Consider the following 25,648-nt stretch of genomic DNA (forward strand, 5'->3'; position numbering starts at 1 on the left):
ACAAGAAATCATGCATTAACAGAAAAAAATTTAACTGTAATATCTATAATGTCTTACTACAGTGATCATTGTGTAGTTTGATTAAATATGATTCTAAAATGTGTATAAAAATTAAATAATAATTGTATTTAGAACCCCTGTGAGCAAACTGAATGAGACTGTGGTAAGGAACACAAAACTCCATAAGATGTTGGTTAATGGAGAAAAATAACCTCACTGTGGGGGACAGTTCCCCTCTGGCTTACATCATGAATATTATGCCAATATTAGTTATTTGTGTGCAATGCAAGTCATGGTTTAAAATTAGTAAATTAAGTAAGCGTTAAGGTCCATTGTTTAAAAAAATAATAATTATGAACTTGAACATTAATGAATTATGTCTTTGAAGTCCATCCTGGATTAACTCAAGTTCAAGTTTATTTATAAAGCACATTTAAAAAACAAATGTCGTAACCAAAGTGCTCTATAATTCTCAAACAACATCATAGGCTATAGAGAAAAAACGTGTCTTCAAACTTGATATAAATATGGCCAATGAGGAAGAAGACCTATCAGCAAATGGAAGTGCATTCCACAACCTGGGGGCCACAACTACAAATGCCTGATCATCTTTAGCCTTTTAAACATTCAGCAGAAACTTAAATTTAACTCGATAACTAACTGGAAACCAATGTAGGGAAGCGAGAACCAGAGTGATATGCTCTCTTTTCTTAGTACCCGTTAAAAATCTAGCTGCTGCATTTTGGACTACTTGCAGATGTGAAACAGATGACTGAGACAAACCCACATATAAGGCGTTGCAGTAATCCAGCCAGGATGTTATAAGAGCATGAATCACTAAGTCCTTCTGTCAGAGAAACTGTTTTAATTTATCAATGGACCTGAGATGAACAAAGCTTTGTTTAACAACAGCATTTATCTGCTTATCAAATAATAAGTCAGAATCAAAGATGACACCCAAGATCTTAACTCTATTGTGCCAGGTTAAAGACAGAGTATCTAATTGGTTTTCAATGTCAGCAATACATAATGAAGAGCCAAAAGCAATGACCTCCGTTTTATCCTCATTAAGCATGAGGAAGTTTTTAGATATCCATAGTTTAAATTCCTCAAGACAGGAGATGAGATTACTGATGGAACAACAATTGTTAGACCTGACAGGAAGGTAAAATTGTGTGTCATCATCATAACAATGACAAGCGACACTGTACTTCTGAAAGATGGAGCTTAGAGGAAGCATATACAGACAAAAAAGAAGAGGACCCAAAATGGAGCCTTGTGGGATGCCACATGTGAGCCGGGTTGAGGATGAGTCAAGGATAATTATCAATACTAATAGAAAATGTTCTTTCCTTAAGATATGAGGAAAACCTGTTCAATGCAACTCCCTGGATGCCAACCACTCTCTCAAAAAGATGATTTAAAAGAATGGAGTGATCGATCGTGTCAAATGCTGCACTGAGGTCTAAAAGGATTAAAATGGCCCCATTGCCAGAATCCAGAGAAACTAAAATATCATTGGTCACATTTAACAGTGCAGTCTCAGTACTATGCAGTGACCCAAAGCCTGATTGAAATTTGTCAAAAATGTTAAAGGTGGTCAGATACGAATAGAGCTGCGAATAAACCACCTTTTCCAAGATTTTGGATAGAAAATGCAGTTTTGAAATAGGCCTATAATTCTTTAAATCTGTAGGCTCAAGATGAGTTTTTTTCAGCAAAGGCTGAACCACAGCATGTTTAAAGCTGGCAGGAACCACTTCATTTCTCAGAGAACTGTTGATTATGGCCAACATATTGGGAGCAACAGAATTAAAAACATCTTTGAGTAACCGTGATGGTATGACATCCATGTGAGAATTAGCAGGTTTCATTAACGATATTATATCAGACAGATGCACAAATGAGACAGGGTCAAAGTGACTGAAAGAAATGGGAGGCAGCGTGGGTTCAGAGTGAATTAAAACTGGCCCAAGATGTGTGTTCTAATGTCCTGAATTCTGTCAATAAAAAAATTCAAGAATCTTTTCACATATCTCAGGGGTTGCTTCTGGATAGCCCACAGGGGAGGGGTTCAAAACTGAATCAATTGTATTAAAAAATTATCTTAGGCCTATGGGCATTTTTAGCAATTATATCACTGAAGTAATTTGATTTTGCAGTCTTGACAGAGACTTGATTCTGCTTTAAGGAATCACAAAACAATTAAAATGAAACCTTAAATTTATCCTTCTTCCACTTTCGCTCTGCCTTCCTACATTCCTGCCTAACAGAGCGAGTATGCTCATTAAGCCAAGGCTGGATGCCTGACCTATTTTTACATATCAGCGACTTTAAAGGAGCAACCTGGTCTAATATGGCAGTGCAAGTTGTATTAAAGACTTCAACACACTGTGAGGTGTCTGAATTACAAGTAAAAACATCTGTGATATGAGACAAAGCATACACCTCTGAAAACTGTGTAACTGTGGAAGAATGAATAGCATGAGTGAGGTCCTGGCGCGCAGGTGATGGAGATGCAGAATGTAGCTATACAGACTCAAACAAAACAAAACTATGGTCAGAGATTCCAGAATCTACTAACTCAAGATTGGTCACATGAAGACCAGAGGTTAATACCAGATCAAGAGTATGACTCTTTACATGAGTAGGGCCTGAAACTAACTGTGTGTGATTAAAGGAATCCACCATACATAAAAATCATTGCTTTTCGCACAGAGAGCAGGACATATTAAATTGCTGCACTTCGAAACTTAAAAATCCATTAACCGGCAAATGTCTGCAGTGATTCCTGAAAATATAGCTAGACCACCACCACGGCCAACAGACCTTGGAGAGTTATAATAGGTACAGTTAGCAGAAGTCAATTCACCCAGAAGGATGACATCACCATTGTTTAGCCAGGACTCTGTCAAGAATAAAAAGTCCTAACTGCAGGAGTTCAAACAGAGGCATTGTCCTTTGTTAGTTGGCTGATGAAGGATTTTTTTGGTAATTAACTGATAGTCTATGTATTCCATTTCAAGAGTGTAGTCCATCAATAGACAAATGTGATTCAGGCAGAGATAAATGAGGTTGTGGCAGCGGGGGCGTGGTCAAGCGCCCCGTCCGGGAGAGAAAAGCGGTAAGGGCGCTCACACCTGAGCAAAATTATGTCTAACACCTGTCTCTAATTGCAGTAGCTTGAGGAGAGCGGCATAAAAAGCAGCAGCAAGAGAGCCCGAGAGAGAGCCCGACACGAAGGCCAAGAAGCTGCTGTGTTGAATCTGTGAATCTGTGTATAAACTATTGATTTAGAATTAAAAAGCAACTTTACCTGAAACCTGTTGCTGTTTCCGTCCCTTCCTCAGTGGAAAACCCTCACAGAGGTGCATCGCAGTTCAACCTGCATGTCATTTCGGTGAGGTTTGGTGGGGTCAATCCCAGGTTCAGGCAGTGGCATGTGAATTATCCCATGTCTTATAGATGGAGATGGCATCATTTCATCTTCAAGGTTGAGACATGGAAACAAATAGAATAATATTAGCGTAGATGCCATTCAATTTTATGCAGAGTTATAGATCATGATAGATGTTTCTGGTTCCGGAAGACCTAACTAAAGCAGCCTAATTGTGAGTTGAAGGATAAATTAGGTGTATTCCTGGCTAAATAGATGAGTCTTTAGTCTAGACTTAAACTGAGTGAGTGTGTCTGCGTCCCGAACAGTGTTAGAGACTATTCCATAGTTTTGGAGCCAACTATGAAAAAGATCTACTTCATTTTGTGGATTTTGATATTCTAGGAATTATTAACACGCCATAATTTTATGATCATAATGAACGTGATGGAATATAGCGTGTCAGAAGGTCACTTAAGTACTGCGGAGCTAGACCATTCAAAGCTTTGTATGTAGTTAACAGAATTTTAAAATGAATATGAAATTGAACAGGTAGCCAATGTAACGATGATAAAATGGGGCTAATATGATCATATTTCTTAGTTCTAGTCTGCACTCTGGCAGCTACATTTTTAACCAATTGAAGTTTATTTATTGAACTTGATGGACATCCTCCCAGTAATACATTACAATAATCTAGTCTTGAGGTCATGAATGAATGAATAATTTTTCGGCATCAGCAACAGAGACAATGTGTCGTAATTTAGTAATATTTTTGAAGTGGAAGAATGCTGTCTTACAAACATAGGAAATTAGATTTTCAAAAGGACAGGTTGGTATCATATATAACACCGAAAGTTTTTCGCTGTAGAAACGACGACGTAACAGAACATGCATCAAGAGGGAAATTATATTTTAGCGGCTTATTTTTTTAGGTTTTTGGTCCAGTAATTAGTACCTCCGTTTTGTCAGAATTGAGTAGAAGGAAATTTCTGTCCTTCCAATCTTTGCTTTCATTGATACACTCAGCTAATATGGAGAATAGTGAATTTTCTATGGGTTTAGAAGAGATATAATGTTGGGTATCGATGGCATAACAGTGGAAATGTATTCCATGATTCCTGATAATATCTCCCAGGGGAATCACGTATAAGGAGAAAAGCAGAGGCCCTAAAACTGATCCCTGTGGCACTCCATACTTAACTTTTATATGATTTGACAATTCCTCATTTACACATATAAAGTGGTAGTGGTCTGATAAATAGGACCTAAACCATACTAATGCAAGTCCACTAATGCCAACATAATTCTCCAAGTCTATTCAAGAGAATGTCGTGATCTATCTTGTCAAAAGCAGCACTAAGATCTAAAGCACTAGAAGAAAAATGCAGCCGTGATAAGATGATAAGAGCAAGTCATTTGTAACTCTGATAATTGCAGTCCCTGTACTGTGATGGGGCCTAAATCCTAACTGAGATTTTTCATATATACCATTATATGACAGCTGGCTGAAAGCAGAGACTCACATAAAAAGACTTTAAAGACCACATGAAATGAGAGTTTGTGGCTTTTAGTCAATGTCTATTAGCTTTGAGGCCATCTTCATGCTTGTACTCCTAAACATATATAAACTAATACCTTTGTTAATTTACAGGCTTTCTCTTCTATGAATATGTACCAAAAATGTTGATAACTCATCTTGAACTACATATGTTTTGTCCAATCAAATTAAGGCTGAACGATAAATCGAAATAAAATCGCAATATGACGTAATGCGATTATCAAACCGCAAAGGCTGTGATTTATTTAAATAAATAAATAGTCTGCATGTGCTACTCGCAGGTCTTCCTGTATGTGTGCAGCTCTGTTCTCTGTAGTGTCTTTCACATACTCAAAGCACATGTGAGTTATTGAGATGAGCTGGTTAAATTTACAGCTCTCTAAATTCACTAATGCTGCCTTCACATGCTTTCAAAATCACCAAATCACAAAGTAGACAAAAATACAAGATGATGTACATCATGATGTCCTCTATGTTTCACTGTTTTTTATTTATTTATTTAGTCTGGTTATTTTTAAACGGCATGAACACCCTTTTTTAAACAATACTTCTATTTGCAATAGAGAATGTTTGCACAAAATGTAATTTTTGTCAAAATTAAACACTTACCAGGGTTTTTTTTTTATGTTAATAATCATATCGCAGTTCAAATCCCAGTCAGATTTGTTGTCTGAATTGTTCAGCCTTATAGATCAAATGCTCTCTAGAATGAGAATGTCCCTCCCCCTATAACCACCTGCAACAAACTTTGCAAATAGTAAATCATGGTTTATTGCTTTGATGTAACTAAAGCCTTATGGCACCAGACAAGATTAAGACATGTTAAAGATGGCCGATAGCAAAGTGACATTATATTTAGAGAATCTTCATGGCGTTTTGGAAATCTGTGTCCTGGGCCGGCATTGTGACCACTAACCAGAGCAACGGATAAGGGAGTACAACTTGACTGAAATGGAACAGACTGGACAGAGTCAGTATATTGACAGATATATTACATGTTCCTGAATGAGCAAGAGCATTGCAAAATGATGGTGTGCTAGTCCTCCACTAAATATCCCATTGCACTGCCTTAAATGGGAATCACATAGAAACAGGCCATGTTTTCTGTGTGGTTCTGATTAATGCCAGATTTGACTGTGCTGGCCCTTTTCCAGTTCCCACCCAGGGACAAACTGATTTCTTTTTCTTCCGCTGTTAAACACACATTAGTGTGTACCATGATCTGTTCCCCTATTTTAGACACATCTTTCATATTTTATAAATGCCTGTTCCCTCAGTCTTGACTCCAAGCCATTTGGAACAACTGGCCAAATAGTTCAAAAGGGAGTTGGATCACTACATACAAAACACAATAAAATTTGCTCTGTGCAGGGCAAACGTTATAGAGGGAGTTTACAACTACAATGTTGATGTTGGTTTGTACCTTAGTGAAAAGTGACGTTGCCATTACACACAAATCAGCATTACTGCAGGTGTGAGTGTAAAAATTACATCTAAAAATGTGAGCTATTTTTGTGCATCAAAATCAGGCCGTCATCGGGGAAGGGAATCTGGGGGGGCAACTAGTAACATTGTCCCAGGCCCTGTGGTGAGGGGGGGCCAACTAAAGTCCTCTATGGTATATTATGGGCCCACCCATTGGATTTTGTCTCGGGCCTTGTGAATTTTAGAAGCAGCCCTGATCATAATACACAACACAAATGTAGTCTACTGTATACAGGAGAGAGAACATACAAAAATTATTAATTCGAGAAATTAGTATTTAAAAAACTACCATCATCATTATTATTATTTGACTATTGTGTTGTATCATTACATATTTTATCATGTGGATGACCGTGTACATGTGCGCCGTTTACCTGGGGAAGTGACAGCACCAGGATGCACTGTGGTAAGATGACAAGCCAGTGGAGGGAGTGTGATGCTCTGTGCAATGTTCTGCTGGGAAACCCTGGGTCCGGCCATTCATGTGGATGTTAATTTGACACATACCACCTACCTAAACATTGTTGTAGACCAGGTACACCCCTTCATGGCAATGGTATTCCTTGATGGTAGTGGCCTCTTACAGCAGAATAATGTGCCCTGGCACACATTGTTCGGGAATGTTTTGAGGAACATGATGAAGAGTTCAAGGTGTTGCCTTGGCCTCCAAATTCCCCAGATCTCAATCCAAGCATCTGTGTGATGTGCTGGACCAACATGTTTGATCCACAGCAGCTCAACCTCACAACTTACACAACTTGAAGTATCTGCTGCTAATGCCAGATACCACAGGACACCTTCAGGTGTCATGTAGAGTCCAATGCTTTGGCAGGTTGGCACTGTTTTAGCGGCACGCGGAGGACCAACAGCATATTAGGCAGGCGGTCATAATGTTCTGGCTCATCTGTGTATAAGCATTTAAAATCACAAGTCTCTCTCTTCCGGATAAAAAGACTCATGAACATCCATACCATCGCATGAGAAACCTTGTCCAATTAAATGCTTTCTAGAACAAGAATGATTCCTCCCTCACAACTGTTCAGCACGTCTGGCTGTGTTCTAACTGGCGCTGATCATGCCTTTGCAGGGCACTTCGAAGGGAGCACAATCAATGCTGTAGGGTCATTCTAAACAGATTAAAAAGTGAGTTCTGACTGACTGTTAACACCTTTCAGCCATCTGAAGCTCTCACAGTGGAGGGTAATTGCCTTCTGAGGGAATAGGGCATAGGGATGATCATTTCTGAATGGGACACACCAATGCGGGAGTGGGAAGAGAGGCAAGTTGCTGGAGTTCATTTTATTTTTTTTGTACAGCCAGAGGTTTCTTGGGATGTTTAGCTCGACTAAGTGTTATTTATTCTTAATGCATAGTGTATTGTGATTCAAAACATGGATATTATCTTTTAACTGCTTGTTTCTCATTCATCTGCATTGGACTTGCACAACAGCAAAGATCACGATGTGCTGTATGCGTTTGTAGGTTGGTTATGGATGAATGTTGTCAGTTAGATCATCATTCGGATCTCAAGTATTTGGAAAAGCTGGCCAGTATTGAGATCACTTCTCAAGTTTTCCCTGTAAGCGGTAAACTCAGAGTTTATTTAAATTCAGAGTTAAAACATTGATAATGATCTTTAATCCTCGTTAATAAATGATACCCTCATGAAAACTTACCATGGATTTAGTGTAGTCATCTTGTAGTAACCATGACTGTAGTAGGCCTAACCATGTTTTTTCCTTCTTTTTAGCATTACATTTACATTTATGCATTTGGCAGACACTTTTATCCACTATTTTAGTACAGGGACAATCCCCCCGGAGCAACCAAGGACACAATGGTGGTGGCTGTGGGGCTCGAACCAGCAACCTTCTGATTAACAGATATGTGCTTTAGCCCACTACGCCACCACCACTCCAAGGTTTTGATACAATTGACCATGGTTTTATTACAGCATTACTATAGTATCCATAAATTAATATCTATGGTTAATATTGATGTTTCATATGTGGCTTATACTAACTAATTTTTAAAAGGTAAACAAAGCAGCTTAATAATTTTCTGTTTAGTCCCATAAATAAATAAAATAATTAAGTAATAATAAAGTTACAAACATTATCCAAATAATTCGTAAAAATTCTACTTAATAGAGGTATTGGTATTGATATCGGCTATACTGGCCTAAAAATACTGGTGGTGTGTGTGTGTGTGTGTGTGTGTGTGTGTGTGTGTGTGTGCGTGCGCGTGTGCGTGTAGAATCTACGTCCCTGTGCAATGTAGTAGAAAAACGGCAGTCACTTATTTCCAGGGGTTTCAGTACGGCACCTAAACCTTCAAAATTTAAACAATTTGAAAATGAAACTTTTAAAAACAAATTCTGTAAGTACCTTAAATGGCCAATTCTACCTAAAATGAAGGATATTCAGTTTAGGATTATTAATAAAGTGTATCCCGCTGCTGAGGTTTTGCGTAAAAGATTCCGTTTTGAAGTAGATCCTTGTGTTTTTTGCTTAGTAGAGCCCGAAACCATTGATCATTTATTTTATTCTTGTCCAGTAATATTGGAATTCTGGCAGGATCTTTTCAGTTGGTTAAACATTGATATCAACACTGATATTCCATCACTAAATTTGTTTCAGATTTTGGTTTATGCAGATGGGTTTTCAAAAATGTTGTCTTATACTTTGAACATTATTATTACAATGGGTATTTACCCATTTACCATATACACAAAAGTAAGTGGAATAACAGTAAGCCCTCTTTAAATTACTTTAAAAATGAATGCAAAAATTATTTAGAATCTTTAAAACATTTATCCAAAGAGAATCAAACCCTTGAAGAATTGTATAAATCCATGTATGAGTCTCTTTCCTTTTAAGTTTGGTAAGATTTAAATATTTTTTTTTTTTAAATGTTTCCTTGCACCCCCTAGATAATAGTTAATAAATTTTGTTTTGTTTGTTGTTATTGTATGTAATATATACACATATGGACATTTAGGATGGAGATTTAAAAAAAAAAAAAAAAAGTGTATATTTGTATTTGGCATTTGATTGTTCCCTATTTGTTTTTGTAAATTGTTATTGTTCAATAAAAAAAAAAAAAAAAAAAAAAAAAAGTTTTCAAAAAAAAATAAATAAAAAAAAAGTTTCAGTACGGCACCTTACTTTTCCGTTTTTATAAGAGATCTTATTTGCAACTATTTTACATCCCTAAGATTTATGAAAATTAAACATAATTTTATGACAAATACACAAGACTATAATTTATTAGAAGATAAGAAAAAGACTCCTATTTTTTTGTTTGTTTTGTTTATACCTATCGTCCTATTATGTTTTATGTATGTGCCTTGCTTTATTGTTTATTCATTCACATTTGACAGAACATATTGAATGTATATTTCTATTATTAAAAAATAATAAATATTGTACTTCCAAACCCTTCAAGTTGCCATCGTTCCGTTATCTCCTTTGACACTCCTTATTACGTCATCAACATGCGCGATAAACCTTGATATTCAGACGCATGCGTAATATTTTCATGAGTTTTTGACCTTTACATTAACGCTTGTCTTTAAACTCAATTGGGTAAGCATAATAGTTACATGTTTCACTTGTAAAAAATACAAGTGTTGTTGTCCTATGGACTCTATATAAATTGTGCAAACTTGTTAGCTAACAGCTGTGTATTCTATTACTGAGCTTTACCAGTTCGTTTTACATTAATGTAACCTGAATTCCAGAGCTTTGTGACCCGCAAACGACATGTCCGTCAAACAAGCATCGGTCCACGCGAAATTGATCATTGGCCGGGTGATCGGGACAAAAATGAAGAAGACGGCAAAGGTTCGTGTTACCAGACTTGTGCTTGATCCATACCTGCTCAAGGTAAGAGACAGTGATATGTTCAGAGTGATAATGTTGCCTTAAAATACATGTAGCAGTAAGCAAGAGTGCTCTAATAGAACCTGTACACTTATTATGTCGTTATACAGTGCATTCATTAAGTATTCAGACCCCTTCATTTTTTTCACATTTTGTTTTGTTTCAGCCTTCTGTTAAAATGCTTTAAATTATTTATTTATTTATTTATTTTCACATCAATCTACACTCCATACCCCATAATGACAAAGCAAGACCCAGATTTGTTATAAATTTGCTAATGTATTAAAATGAAAAAACTGAAATATCACATTGACATAAGTATTCACACTCTTAACTCAGTATTTAGTTGACGCACCTTTGGCAGCGATTACAGCCTCAAGTTTTTTTGGGTATGATACGACAAGCTTTGCACACCTGGATTTGTGGATTTTCTGCCATTCTTCTCTGCGGATCCTTTCAAGCTCCATCAGGTTGTATGGGGACCGCTTTCCTTCAAAAAAATATTTTATTGATTATCGGCTTAAAAAAATATTGTGATATCCCATTACATCATGAATTGTCATTTCTTTTGTCTTTGTATTAAAGAAACAAGTTAGTTGTGTTCACAATGCATACTAACTGCGTAAAATTAAAGCAAACTAAACTCACAGCACCTCCTGAGATGATCGGTGTTAATTTTCAGCATTCACACAGACGACATTATTCTTGCAAACAGTTTTCAGACAAATGAAAGAAGATGAAACGCAAATGAAAAAAAGAGACTGGCTCATGCTGCATGCCTCTGAACAAACAAGTGAATCAGACACAAGCATTGACGGCTTTTCTAAAGTGTGTTTCTTCAAGCCCGTGTCTTTGTGACTAACAGAATTTCTTGTCATGTGTCACTCCGAGACAGGTCGTCCACCTGTTGTGGGAAGTTGAGCGAAATTACTCGCGCATGAAATGCATTTGGACGAGGAACTTGCTAGCTGGATTCAGCCTCGTTATCAAAAATGTGGATATTGCTTTGTCATTATGGGCTATGGAAAGTAGATAGATGTGAGAAAAAAAATATTTAAAGCATTTTAGCATAAGGTTACAACATAACAAAATGTGTAAACTATGAAGATGTCTGAATACTTTCTGAATGCACTGCATATTAATGAATGTATGTAAACCCATTTGCAACATGAGTAAAATCATTGTAATGCTGACCTTCTTTTAAAATAGTTATGTATAGTTTACACTAATTTGTTTGTTTACTTGCTCCTTTACAAGTACTACAACAAGAGGAGGACCTACTTTGCCCATGATGCTTTGGAGCAGTGCACTGTTGGGGATGTTGTTTTGTTGAAGGCCTTGCCAGAGAGAAGAGCCAAACACGTGAAGCATGAACTCTCAGAGATTGTGTATAAAGTAGGGCAGGTGGTGGATCCCCTGACTGGGAAGAGGGTTGCTGGACAGCAGTTTTTGGAACCTCTTACGGAAAGCACAGAAGATACAGAATCATCATTAACAAAAAAATTAGAGCAACTAAACATTACTTCCTCTGCATCTCCCCCATCCTCATAGTATTTTGTTTCTCTGTTTAATGTAACTGTCTTATATCTTTGTCATAAAAAGCTATTACACTGCCTTGTGCTCATGTGGTAATTAATTATACAAGTATTACAATACAGCAAGTGATTAACCATGCTTTCTGATTGGTGTTAAGGCTTCTCGGAATCAACCATGTCATTGTGTCAGCTATCTGTTTAGACATGGAACAGTAAAACATCAGAAACATAATTTTTCAAAGTAATTTGGCACTGCAACATATTTTATATATTGCAAACCATATTTGAAGGCCTTGTTGTGGATAATGGCTTGCAGACATCCTCCTAAAAAGCTGGATGAGATGTGTGTTTGATACTTATGGTTGTGCTACACTGAGAAATTGCATTTTATATATATTAATGCAGATTCAAATTTCAACAACCTTGTGATTTGAATAGATGTTACAGTGTAACATTGCCCTCTATTGGAAGTAGAAGCAATCAATCCTATCAAGATAAAGGAATAGTTCCTCCAAAAATGAAAATCCTCTCATTTACTCTTGTATTGTGAGAACCTACAGAGCTGAAATATTCTTCTAAAAATCTTAATTTGTGTTCAGCAGAAAAAAGAAAGTCATACACATCTGGCAAGGCATGAGGGTGATTAATTTTATAATAATTTTTGGGTGAAACCAGTGAACTATTCCTTTAATGATTAGATAACGATAGCTTACATAAACATTGGAAAAGGCAGAGAGGTTGCTTGTGGAACAAAGGTTTATAGGTTCAAAACAAAAATCTATCGGTTTAAAGTAGGCAATTGCGTGTTATACTACACCCAAACAGTAAGAATAAATACAGAATGTCACTGCAAAAAGGCAATGTGTACTGCTATGATTGATTTGTTAAACAGCCATGTTAACAGTCAATAGCATTTCTTGTGTAGTACATGCAGTGCATTTCCTAAGAGATAAATAAATTAATGTAGGCTTCTTTGTCCAATAACCCAGAACACACAACAACTGTTTATTTAAAAGGTAATTGACAGATAATACTATGACTTTTATAAACAAAAGTTTTAAAGATTAAAAATAAGAGATCCATTTCATTACACATTTAGACATGACAAAAGACATTAAATTACTGTATTATTTTATACATTGACAGTAATAGGGAGAGTTCTGACAATAATCTATTCAAAAAAATAGATCCTAAAATAGGAAAAGCCAACAGCAAAGTATTTACAGTTAATGATCAACTGCAAGCTGTGCACTCCATTCAGTATGTGCTAACCAAGTGGATAACTGCACAAGATTACTGAACAGAAAACAGATTTACATCCATCGTAAGATGTTGCATGTTGGGTTTGGTGTTATTAAAATCCGTTGCTGGCACAGTAAAGCGTTTGGAGTGGTTTTCACTGTGCAGACTCAACTGTTCTTTGAATATGAGAAACTTCCAGCACTGGCATTAACAGCTGGAATGCATCCTGGATATATGATGCACTGTTTGAAGCCTTCAAATGAAAAATAAAGTGAAAGGGAACATGTTAATAATCCTGTGCAAACATGAAAATATAAAACAAACATATAGCAGAAACTTAAATCAAGTTATTAACAGACAAACCTCCAGAAAAACACTGGTAATAAGCGGATTGAGAGCATCTCCCTTTTCATGTGCCTGAAAAACAATTATTTACACTTACTGGCATGCAAAAATGTACCAGAATCAATATAGAGTGCTGTGATAAACTATTTGCCCCTTCCTGATATATTCTATTTTTGAGTATTGTTCATACTAACTAGTTTTAGATTTTCAAACGAGATATAACATTAAACGAGTAAACACAAATGTATTAAACACCTAAATCACCCATGTGAAAAACGAACTGCTCCCTTAAACTTAATAGCGGATTGTGCCACCTTTAGCAGCAACAACTGCAACCAAATTCTTCCGATAACTGGAGATCAGTCTTTCATAACACTGTGGGGGAATTTTGGCCCACTCTTCTTTGAAGAACTGCTTTAGTTCAGCCACACTGGAGGTTTTGAGAGCATGAACTGCCCGTTTAAGGTCCTGCCACAGCATCACAATCGGGGTTCAAGTCAGGACTTTGACTAGGCCACTCCAAAACTTTAATTTGACATCTTTTGGGCCATTCAGTGGTGGATTTACACACATGCTTAGGATAATTGACTTGCTGCATAATCCAGTTGTGCTTGAGCTTCAACACGCAGACTGATGTCAGGACGTTCTCCTGTAGGATTTTCTGGTAGAAATTATCAATTATTGCAAGTCTCCCTGGCCCTGAAGCATCAAAGCATCCCAACACCATCAAACGAAAGAAATTCCAGCAAAGCATCCCAACACCATCAAACTACCACCACTGTGCTTGATTTATGCCAGATGTAATGGGACTCCTGTCTTCCAAACAGTTCCACTTTCGACTCATCAGTCCACAGAACATTCTCCCAAAAGCTTTGAGGATCATCAAGGTGTGTTTTGGCAAAATTCAGACAAGCCTTCTGGGTTAGCAGTGGTTTTTAACTTACCACCCTTTCATGGATGCCATTTTTGGCCAGTGTCTTTCTGATAGTGGAGTCATGAACTGTGACCTTTATTGATGCGAGAGAGGCTTGCAGTTCCTTGGATTTTTTTTGTGACTTCCTGGATGAGTCGTCACTCATCCAGGTCACTGACAACTCTGGGAAGGTTCACTACTGTACCAAGTTTTCTCCATTTGGAGATAATGGCTCTCACTCTGGTTCTTCTGAGTCCCAGAGCCTTTGAAATAGGTTTGTAACCCTTTCCAGACTGATGTATTTAAATCACTTTTTACATCATCATCATTTCTGGAATTTCTTTCGACCTTGGCATAGTGTGCTACTGGGTGAGACCTTTAAGCCAACTGCATGCTGCTGAAAAAGTTCTATTTAGGTGTTGATTTGATTGAACAGGGCTGTTAGTTTCTAGTGCACCTTAGTAACTAAGGGGGTAAATACATTTTCACACAGGCGCAGTTGGTATTGGATAACTTTTTTGCTTCAATAAATAACATCATTTAAAAACTTTGTTTTATGTAAAATTTTGGTAGAATTTTTGAAACAATTTAGAATGAGATACACAAAAACAGAAGAAATCAGGATGGGGCAAATACTTTTTCACATCACTGTAATTATCTTAAATAAACTTTTGATTCAAGAGTTAAGATTTTCAGCAGACTAAATGCATATAGACACAGGCAAGGAGCTTTCTTACCCCAATGGTAGTCAAACACGACGTGAACATTTTGGATAGTAGTGATATTTCCTTGCAAATAATGATGGTAACTCTAAATGTGAAATACATCAGATTAATTTTTCAAATGCCACATGGAGGACCAAGCTTGCAGTGTTTTGAAGCAAGACACTGTGATAACTCACTGCGATAAGACTTTGGCTTGTTCTGCAGCTATCACCTCCTCAGTGTTACTGTAAAGCAGCATTTCGGCAGTTTTGTGGAACTGCTCTATGGATCTGGCTGTGAACTCGGCTAGGCTTGTAATGGCAGACAAATGGGCCTCCTATAAAGAAGCAAACTAAAATGATCAAAACACATTTGCAAATATACATTATTCAATCCAATATTGATGCAAGTACAGTTCAAAAACATGTAGGACACTTTTGAGAGTTAAAGAGTTTCAGACCTCAATGGTGCATTTTGTCACTGTTATTTCCTGCAAGTTCTCCTCCTGTTCTTGCTGTGAGTTTCCACTTTGTAGCTTCATGTTTGTGATTTGATTGAATGCGTTCTTTCTGGCCTGTGTAGATATGATTAAGTGTGAATATTTAGACACAAAAGAGACATGAACATTAAGACAATTAAGATGCTTAAAAGATACCCTGCCAAGCTTGTCTGCTGATGTGGATGTGTGTAGTCTTTCAAAAACATCTGTCAGTTCTTTTAAGAAATCTTCTCCATCATCACCTGAGAATATCAATGGAGATTTATTCATTTTTCTGTCACTTTTATATTGATACATTTCTATGACTTTTCAGTGGTTTGTGATTACTGGATAAGTATTTGTTTAATAAAATTTGTTAATGTATCATTCAGACCAATGTATGAACTGGTTCATTCATCAATATGAACCGACACAAAAGAACCGTTTGCTCACAAATGTCCTGTATATTCACAATAGAAAATTCCATGACTTTTCCAGGTATAGGCAACTTAAAAAAATGCCCTTATATTTCTGGTTTTCCATGGCTGTGGGAACTCTGAATGTTTTTTCAAACAATTATGAAACTGAGTTTTTTATTTTAAAACAATTCGTAATATTTATGTTGACTTATGTGTTTTTATGTGTCTCCCCAATTTGGAATGCCCAATTCCCAATGCGCTCCAAGTCCTCGTGGTGGTGTAGTGACTCGCCTCAATCTGGGTGGTGGAGGACAAATCTCAGTTGCCTCCTCGTCTGAGACCATCAGTCCGCACATCTTATCACATGGCTTGGTGAGCACATTACCGTGGAGACGTAGCGCGTGTGGAGGCCCGCACTATTCTCTACGGCATCAATGCACAGCTCACCATGCACCCCACTGAGAGCGAGAACCACATTATAAAGACCAAGAGGAGGTTACCCCATGTGACGCAACCCTCCCTAGCAACCGGGCCGATTTGGTTGCTTAGAAGACCTGGCTGAAGTCAATCAGCACGCCCTGGATTCGAACTCACGACCCCACTGAGCTACCCAGTCCCCCGCTTTCTGTTTTTAATTTTAGGTTTTTACTTTAGTGTTTACCTTTTATATCATCCTCCATCTCATCATCAAACTCCATGAGGGAAAAAGGCTCTTTAATCTCCTGTATTTCTTCTCTCAGTTTAGCTAACACCTCACCGGACAGAGTGGTCAGCACAGATTTCACCTACACAGTTGTCAAGTTCAGTTGTTCATTATTTTACATTTGGACATCAATTACAATATTAATGTCTATAGATTTGACTGATAAAATCGCATTATATAATTTCAGAGCAATAGCTTCAATAATTGTGATGAAGTGTATGATTTCAATTGACCTTAGCTTCACTCTCTCTAGAGAGGATTTCTAAAGCCTCTAGGTGTGACAGCCCTTGGAACTCATCAAACAACATCCCATAATGAGCCTTCTTGACCGTTTCCAAAGTGACATTTTCAGCTGTCTGTTGCTCCTCACGCTCTTTTGCCTCCCTTAACACCTTAGAGAGAAAAAAAAATCATCAGATCAGTTTCATTCAACAGCAGAATCCAAGAGTGAATCGGTCAGGATGATACACTTGTTCAGGTACAGGTTTCAACTTCAGGGAAGCTGCCATTACCAATATCTAGAAAGCAGGGTAGTCAATGTTCTATAGAATGACAATTTATACAAAATATAATATACAGATATGACACAATGCAACCCCTTAAACTCTATGGACCGGGGCGCTATATCACAAAATAAATTTACACTTAAAACATTAAAATCCCTGGATACATAAGTCAGGCATATGTGGTATCATATGAAATACGTCTTCTGAATCACTTCTGCATTTATGTTACATAAAAGAACAAAATAAGGGCTAAAAATATCTGCATGCAAATAAGTGCCACCTAGAGGTAATGTGGTAGAAATATTCATATGAATATATAAATCTTTCACATAGCATTTAAATGCAAGTAAGATATCAAGTGAAAGCTCTCATTCTCATGTGACTTCACTTTTTATTTTTTTTGCCCTGACATCAAATACAAGCGTCTTTTTTATGCAAACTTTTTATATCTGCCTTAACATTAGGCAGTTTTTCTTCATTTTTTTTATTTTCACTGTTCTGTGAGCTTGCTTGTGTGAATACGCCAATGTTATATCTGAGATGTCCAGAACCAAATATGCAGTCCAGCAAGAATAAAGCATGCTAAACAAATAATCAGAAAAATATGTTGTTAACTAATGGTGATAAAAAGGGGAGAATCTCAAATTTCTAATGACACCTAGGTTGTCCACTCAGAGGCCGAGATACTCGTTGAAACAATGGGGGTGGTGCATGAACTGAATATTAGACTAAATGTCTATGGATGAGCAAATTTATGAGTGTTAAAATGCATTAGAGTGCCACCTAAATTTTAGATCCGCATTTTGTGATGGAAGGTGATTTTCTTTCCTAGTAATTGCTGCCATCTAGTGGATTAAAATAAGACCTTTTGAAGGGAGATCAGAACCAGAAAAAAATGCATATGTATTATTTTTCTAAAAATGCAGCAGCCCAAAAATGTACCAGAGTTTAAGGGGTTAATTTAGCAAATAAGAAGCACATTTGAATTTTTTTTTTACACAATATCTATTCCAAATTCACTAAAAATAGAAAATGCTTATCCATTGCATAATGGAACTACACTGGAGTGGTGGTGGTGGTGTAGTGGCTAAAGCACAGGGCTGTTAATCAGAAGGTCGTTGGTTCGAACCCCATGGCCACCACCATTGTGCCCTTGAGCAAGGCACTTAACTCCAGGTTGCTCTGGGGGGATTGTCCCTGTAATAATTGCACTGTAAGTCACTTTGGATAAAAGCGTCTGCCAAATGCGTAAATGTAAATGTGATGTAATGTACACTGCTTTTAATAGGCCAAGCTGGCATGGTTTTTGGCAGATGGAGATTATTAAAAAATATTTCTGCCTGTTCAATGTCTAAATTACACACCTGTGACAGTGTTGTGTTTCTGACCATCAGCCCCTTTGTTTTCTTAAAGCCGGGATCTCCCTCTGCTATCACATCCATAGTCTTCTTTCCAATAAACTCCAATGCATCCAGACCACCGGTTATTACCGTTTTACCCTAGCCAAGATGAATAGAAATACAGAATAAATAAGTATATAGATATACACATACATTATATATATATTATATATATATATACATACATACACACACACACACACACACACACACACACACAGTGCATCCGGAAAGTATTCACAGCGCTTCACTTTTTCCACATTTTGTTATGTTCAGCCTTATTCCAAAATTGATTAAATTCATTATTTTCATGAAAATTCTACAAACAATACCCCATAATGACAACGTGAAAGAAGTTTGATTGAAATAATCACATGTACACAAGTATTCACAGCCTTTGTCATGACACTCAAAATTGAGCTCAGGTGCATCCCGTTTCCACTGATCATCCTTGAGGTGTTTCTACAACTTGATTGGAGTCCACCTGTGGTAAATTCAGTTGATTGGACATGATTTGGAAAGGCACACGCCTGTCTAAGGTCCCACAGTTAACAGTGCATGTCTGAGCAAAAACCAAGCCATGAAGTCAAAGGAATTGTCTGTAGACCTCAGAGAGAGAGAGGATTGGTCCCAATGAGCACAGTAGCCTCCATCATCCGTAAATGGAAGAAGTTTGGAACCACCAGGACTCTTCTCAGAGCTGGCCGCCCGGCCAAACTGAGCGATCGGGGGAGAAGGACCTTAGTCAGGGAGGTGACCAAGAACCCGATGGTCACTCTGACAGAGCTCCAGCGTTTCTCTGTGGAGAGAGGAGACACTTCCAGAGGAACAACCATCTCTGCAGCACTCCACCAATCAGGCCTGTATGGTAGAGTGACCAGACAGAAGCCACTCCTCAGTAACAGGCACATGGCAGCCCACCTGGAGTTGGCCAAAAGGCACCTGAAGGACTCACAGACCACAAAAACAAAAGATTGAACTCTTTGGCCTGAATGGCAAGTGTCATGTCTGGAGGAAACCAATACCATCCCTACAGTGAAGCACGGTTGTGGCAGCATCATGCTGTGGGGATGTTTTTCAGCGGCAGGAACTTGGAGACTAGTCAGGATCGAGGGAAAGATAAATGCAGCAATGTACAGAGATATCCTTGATGAAAACCTGCTCCAGAGCTCTCTGGACGTCAGACTGGGGCAAAGGTTCATCTTCCAACAGGACAACGACCCTAAGCACACAGCCAAGATAACAAAGGAGTGGCTACGGGACAATTCTGTGAATGTCCTTGAGTGGCCCAGCCAGAGCCCAGACTTGAACCTGATTGAAAATCTCTGGAAAGATCTGAAAATGACTGTGCACTGATGCTCCTCATCCAACCTGATGGAGCTTGAGAAGACCTGCAAAGAAGAATGGGAAAAATTGCCCAAAAATAGGTGTGCCAAGCTTGTAGCATCATACACAAAAAGACTTGAGAGTGTAATTGATGCCAAAGGTGCTTCAACAAAGTATTGAGCAAAGGCTGTGAATACTTAAGTACATGTGGTGATTTTGTTTTTATTTAATTTTTTTTATAAATTTGCAAAGATTTCAAACAAACTTCTTTCATGTTGTCATTATGGGGTATTGTTTGTAGATCTGAGGAAAATAATGAATTTAATCAATTTTGGAATAATTCTGTAACATAACAAAATGTGGAAAAAGAAAGCATTGTGAATACTTTCCGGATGCACTGTACATATACACACACACAAAATAGTATATTTTAAAAATAAATTACAGCCTATAAAACGTGTTATGGCACCATTCATAACAATTCAATGGCATTATTCACTGACAAAAATCATGAAATAATATAATAAATCACTACAGTTTAAAAATTAAAATTCAATCATTGTTTACACACACCTGTGTTGTTATAACCCTATAACTTTCATTTTTTCTTAACACAAAGGGAGAAATTGTGAAAAAATATTGTGCTGACTGATATCATACAATGGCAGTTCATGGTGACCATCTCTTCAAGCTTCAAAAGAATGCAAAAGTATAAGACAGAAGTACAATAAATTATTCCATGAGACTCATGATTGTTATGAAAGCATATGATAAGGTTTGGTGAGAAACAAACAGAAATCTAATGTATTATTTAGTGAAAATGTTCACTGACGCTTGATCTGTGGAGTTTAAAAAAAATAAAAAATAAATAAAAAGATATATAGGGTTATAACAACACAGGGGTGAGTAAACAATGACTGAATTTGTATTTTTTGGATGAACTATCTTTTTAACATAATCTAACCTTTATTTAGTTTGCTTACCGTACTTTGAACAACATTGGTTAAAGAAGAAAGCATTCCCATACTACTGGAGGATATCATTCCCATAGCACCACCCATTACATAAGACCTCTCGCCTTCCTCTTTATTTGCCTCATTGCTGGCTGAGCCTGCAGGCAGTTGGCAGAAATATCAGTCAGCTGACCCAATTAGATCACCAATAAACAATTTTAAGTACTAGATCAAGTACTTTCCATTACCATCAGTTTTTTCCTCCTCCTCCACTTGAGCAGAAAGCTCCTCAGGACTTGGGATTCCAAGAGACGTCTCTGCCTTCTCAATGACCTGTGACAATCCTTGACCTTAGCCAATGAAAGAACAGTATCAGTCTCTATGAAACAAACTGAGCTGCTTGCTACAGAACCTGAACGTGAGAAGTATTATGTCAGTATAGTAATAGTAACTGTTTCAGAAAAGAAATTGTGCCACATACCCACAGTAGCCACAGTGGCAGTAGCAGTGGACAGGATAGACTTTCCCCAGCTGCCCCAGTAACCCCACCCTCCTTGGGAAACAGTGGCCTCTGTGAAGGACTGATGAAGGACAAAAACAATAACAGTTGTAAAAACATAGGTAAAACATGAATGAGCTACATTTTGTTTGCTATGTCAGAGCCAGTGTCACAACGTCAGGCTGGTTGGGAAGCTCAAACAAACAAAGCAATGTTTTGATCATACAGCCACAGTTTTACACATTTCTGGAAAATCAACCAACAAATGGCTTACTTATAGTTACCTCAGAATATTGAGCTTTCCATAAAAATGTACACGTTTCACCTTTAGAAGCGTCCTATAGTATAAATATTGCTACTGTACATATATGGCTGGGTGATATGTCTTAAATTATATCTCTCCATTTTTCAGCCTACTGACTATATGTATTTGCTCTAAAATGGCTCAAAAGTGTTTGTTTTTTTTAATCAGAGGAACCATCATTTCATCCAAACAGCCAAGTAGATTAAATATTTTTAAGACATTAAATAAAAATCGAATAATTCGTTATTCATTAATAAACACAAGGGAGAATGAAATTCAATCATTTTCATTGATATGCACTTTATATTTCATACACAATGATACATAGTAGCTTAATAAAAAGCTTTATTTACCTTCAAATGTTTTTACTGTGCAAAGCTACTTCACTGAATTATTTTTTAAACCCCAGTTGAACATACTTAATTGCATAATACTAAATTATTACCATGGGACACATTAGGTTGATTATTATAATATAATGCTGAATTATCATTATTATTCTGATTATTAGATTTGCATTATACAAAAGTAATATATTTCTGACTTGTTTACTTCATCTACACCTGGGAGCTTTTATTTTGACACAGAAAGTGCAGCTATATTTAATTCAACTCAACAAGGAGCTTTTATATAGACACAAAAAAAGCAACGTGTATTTGACAGTTTCCAATGTTCTGCATTTCCAGAAAGGCTGTAATCTCCTCCTCCTTTTCTGTTATTCTGTGCCGTGTTTGAAGATCTGCATAATATCTTGTAGCTGTTACTAATGTTTGTAACTGTGTGAATGCTTGATCCAGCATTACTTTGATTTCACAATGCACGTGAACTGATCTGAGAGCGCCGCCATGCACATAGATCAGCACGTAAGCGGTTTGTTTTAATGTCATAATCTCACATGACCAATTTGCCATTTTGATGTTATTTTTAATTGTGTAGCCCTGGAGGATTGTGAAATTAGTCTACTGATGTGCTCTTTGAGAAAATTAATAGCCAAATTAAAGCACATTAAAATCATTGCGATATTCATGATATTGGTCAATTTTACATCGTCAGCAAAATTATCTTGATTATATTTGATATATCGCCCAGCCCTAATTGTACACTATCTGCAGCCAGCCATTTCTGAACACATTTAAAGATAATTGGTGCAAATGGATGGCACTAGCTCTTGCCCAGTCTTGAAATAAATAATAACAATAATAACTGAATTGTTAATAGTATCAAGAAGCCTGTGCTAAAAGCCTACTTTTGCATCATTTTCTGCTGGTTTTTGTGTCTCTGGGATCTTCTGGTCCTCAGGAGGACGTTTGTGATCTGGTCTCCTCCTGGTCTTACGGGTTGGAGCTACATCAGTTGAGCTGTCTCTCGGAGTATCAGCAGAGGGCTCATCGTGGGTAGGTGATAACGGTTCTTTGGGCTCCCGGTCAATTGATTTCTCTGTTTGGTCACTTGCAGAGCTTTCGTTGTCTGACATCTTGACAAAGTCCAATCTCCTGAAGAGGGTAAACAAATAGCTCATTAATTAATGTCCTAATAAGGAATATTCCGGGTTCAATACAAGTTAAGCTCAATTAACAAAATTTGTGGCATAATGTTGATAATCACAAAAAAATTATTTACACTCTTTTATTTCCAAAAGTAGCTACAATCTGGGTTACAGCGAGGCACGGACAATGGAAGTGAATGGGGCCAATCCGTAAACATAAAAAAAAAACTCACCGATTCAAAGGTATAGCCACAAGACGTAAAAAATATGCATGTTAACATGATTTTAGTGTGATAAAATCACTTACTAACATTTTTTGTGTCGTTACCTCCAATTTTACAATTTCCAAATATTCCTTTAATGACAAAGGAAAGTGGTTATGTACATTACAGAAAAATTTATTAAACGAAAATCAACACATTTTAAACTGGGTTCAATCCAGCACAAATATTATATAATATGTTTGTTTGTTTGTGTGTGTGTGTGTGTGTGTGTGTGTGTGTGTGTGTGTGTGTGTGTGTGTGTGTGTGTGTGTGTGTGTGTGTGTATGTGTGTTGAAAACACTATACAGGTGACATTTATCAGAGCTCACAAAACATTGCTAACCTATTCATTCAGTTTCTGAAATCATTCTTACGTGGACCATTCGAAGAGCTGATCAGGAAAAGTAAGTTGCTATAATTGAAGCTAGAATACAAGATGCAATATAAACTAAATGACTTCTGTCTGTCACACGAGTGATGAATTATAGCAACATAATGTACTGTAATACAGTACTGCATGTAAAGCTAAGCTAGTTTTAACTGAGCTGAATATTACAAATACCATTCTGAGGGAGAAGTTATTACAGTAGTAAATAAGGATAAATATGACATTACCAACCTTTAGTGAATGCCTTTACTTCTCCATCAAGCAGCCACGTCACTGGACTTTAAGCTGTGGTTTGTTTTTCCCGTTAAACTCTCCCTTCCACTGAGGAATAAAACACGGTATCAAGATGTTATTTCGCCACCTGTAGTTTGGAGGCTGCACTTACATTTATGTATACATAAATGGGCGCTTAAATCATGCGGAGTACATATTCGATATAAAACAAGGCGCTTTTACACCTTTCTTAGCAAACACATTGCATTACAAAGATACAATAAAGCGCTTAATGTCAGAAGAGCTGATCTATCCTCCTACTGACATTCAGCTTCTTATCCCTGAACTGTGTAGTTGACATAAAAAATAAATAAATAAGATAGTTTACACAAAAGTGAAAATTCTGTTATTGTTTACTCACCATCACCCACATTGTTCCAAACCCATATTACTTTCTTCTGTTGAACACAACAGGAGATGTTATGCGGAAAGAATGACAGCCTCAGTCACTATATTCACTATCATTGTGTGGAAAAGAGCAATGATGCAATGAAAATACAAAAGGTGACTAAACACCAAACTATACTTAAGTTTTTCTCATGTCGCTATGTCGCGTGCACAGTGAGCATGACACAGATTTCAGTATCAGCACAGTCGTCTGCCTGGAGTGTTCAAGCATTTATTCAACTAAACTACATTATAGATAAAAAAATTAAAATAAATCTACAGCCTTTAGAATGAGTGACTGTTGTAATAACAGGGAAAGTCAGTTGAATGAACGCTTGGCCAGAAACGTTTTAATGCAGTGTGTGGACCGTTCAGCCTGACCCTTAGGAAGAGTTGGTAAATATTCAATTAACTTAAAAAATTTTACCTATGAAAAAATTATTATGCATTCAGTATGCATTGATATTTTATTTAAATGTAATTTGTTTGGACTAGTTAATGTGATGTGAGGTCACTGAACATGACAACTGTTGCCATTCTACCACAAAAATTTAGAGGGGTCAATGGGGCTTAGGCCTCCCGGCCCTCACATAGAACCGCCCCTGCTGCATTCTCCATGTAAATCAAACACCATACTTATATTTCCAAAGAAAACTTTAGTTAAATTCCATGCTTGCATATTAAAAACTTTTGTTTATGGAGTGGGTTATGAATACAAGATGATGTTATTAAGCAATGTGTTTTGAATAACTGAAATAACATTTTTATAAAGACAGATGTCCCATAACTCTCATTATTTTCACCTTAATTACAATTTATAATAATGTCTTTTTAATATCTGCATTTCCTTAATTATGAAATTTGTAATATGTGCTGTTTTTATCTAGTTGCTGAGCCATATCGTATTTGTAACAGTTCATGTCTGAGTCTAGAGAGTAAGTTATAACCACTAAGTTGTCTACGGAAAACGCTTCATGCTATTCAGAGAACATGTCAGCAGTGAAAATGTAAGTCCCTCTTTAATAATTTGATTAATATCTAAAAAGTGAGTAAGTGAATTATAATTACTGGGCTAACATATTAATATATTTGGCAACTTCAAATCTCCATAATGTAATTTCCTGATATTGCAGTCACCATGTGACTGTTACGCTAACGCTACATGAAAAAACGAAGTATTTCTGAGCCATAACATATCGCCTAACATCCTTTTGTGTT

At 37.0% G+C, this 25,648-nt stretch overlaps 2 protein-coding genes across 2 annotated transcripts; one reads left to right on the top strand and one right to left on the bottom strand.

Annotated features, from left to right (window-relative positions):
* The first annotated feature begins 9,912 nt into the window (after window positions 1-9,912).
* Window positions 9,913-11,985, top strand: LOC127627319 (28S ribosomal protein S17, mitochondrial-like). Its single transcript, XM_052103666.1, has 3 exons — window positions 9,913-10,009; window positions 10,165-10,309; window positions 11,564-11,985. Exons 2-3 carry the CDS (start codon window positions 10,187-10,189, stop codon window positions 11,855-11,857), a joined length of 417 nt encoding a protein of 138 aa, XP_051959626.1. The 5' UTR covers window positions 9,913-10,009; window positions 10,165-10,186; the 3' UTR covers window positions 11,858-11,985.
* Window positions 11,986-12,478: 493 nt separating this feature from the next.
* On the bottom strand, window positions 12,479-24,103 carry LOC127627293 (protein FAM114A2-like). The gene is made up of 14 exons (XM_052103631.1): window positions 24,002-24,103; window positions 22,880-23,126; window positions 21,312-21,411; window positions 21,079-21,180; window positions 20,861-20,988; window positions 18,516-18,650; window positions 16,879-17,037; window positions 16,604-16,727; window positions 15,701-15,786; window positions 15,506-15,619; window positions 15,243-15,382; window positions 15,079-15,151; window positions 13,447-13,500; window positions 12,479-13,336 (listed from the first exon to the last, which is right to left on the bottom strand). The coding sequence occupies exons 2-14, from the start codon at window positions 23,105-23,107 to the stop codon at window positions 13,238-13,240; spliced, it is 1,542 nt and encodes a 513-aa protein (XP_051959591.1). The 5' UTR covers window positions 23,108-23,126; window positions 24,002-24,103; the 3' UTR covers window positions 12,479-13,237.
* Window positions 24,104-25,648: the final 1,545 nt, after the last annotated feature.

Source organism: Xyrauchen texanus, chromosome 34 (assembly GCF_025860055.1).
Source record: "Xyrauchen texanus isolate HMW12.3.18 chromosome 34, RBS_HiC_50CHRs, whole genome shotgun sequence".
NCBI lineage: Eukaryota > Metazoa > Chordata > Actinopteri > Cypriniformes > Catostomidae > Xyrauchen > Xyrauchen texanus.

What these genes read in the sequence shown, in the direction of transcription:
- LOC127627293 (XM_052103631.1), bottom strand. Translation starts at nt 23,107, where the DNA reads ATGTCAGACAACGAAAGCTCTGCAAGTGACCAAACAGAGAAATCAATT. An exon ending in GGAGGAGGAAAAAACTGATG is followed by an intron (nt 20,989 to 21,078) that starts GTAATGGAAAGT and finishes AACTGCCTGCAG; the next exon opens with GCTCAGCCAGCAATGAGGCA. An exon ending in CAAGCCAAAGTCTTATCGCA is followed by an intron (nt 15,152 to 15,242) that starts GTGAGTTATCAC and finishes TTTCACATTTAG; the next exon opens with AGTTACCATCATTATTTGCA.
- LOC127627319 (XM_052103666.1), top strand. Translation starts at nt 10,187, where the DNA reads ATGTCCGTCAAACAAGCATCGGTCCACGCGAAATTGATCATTGGCCGG. An exon ending in TTGATCCATACCTGCTCAAG is followed by an intron (nt 10,310 to 11,563) that starts GTAAGAGACAGT and finishes CTCCTTTACAAG; the next exon opens with TACTACAACAAGAGGAGGAC.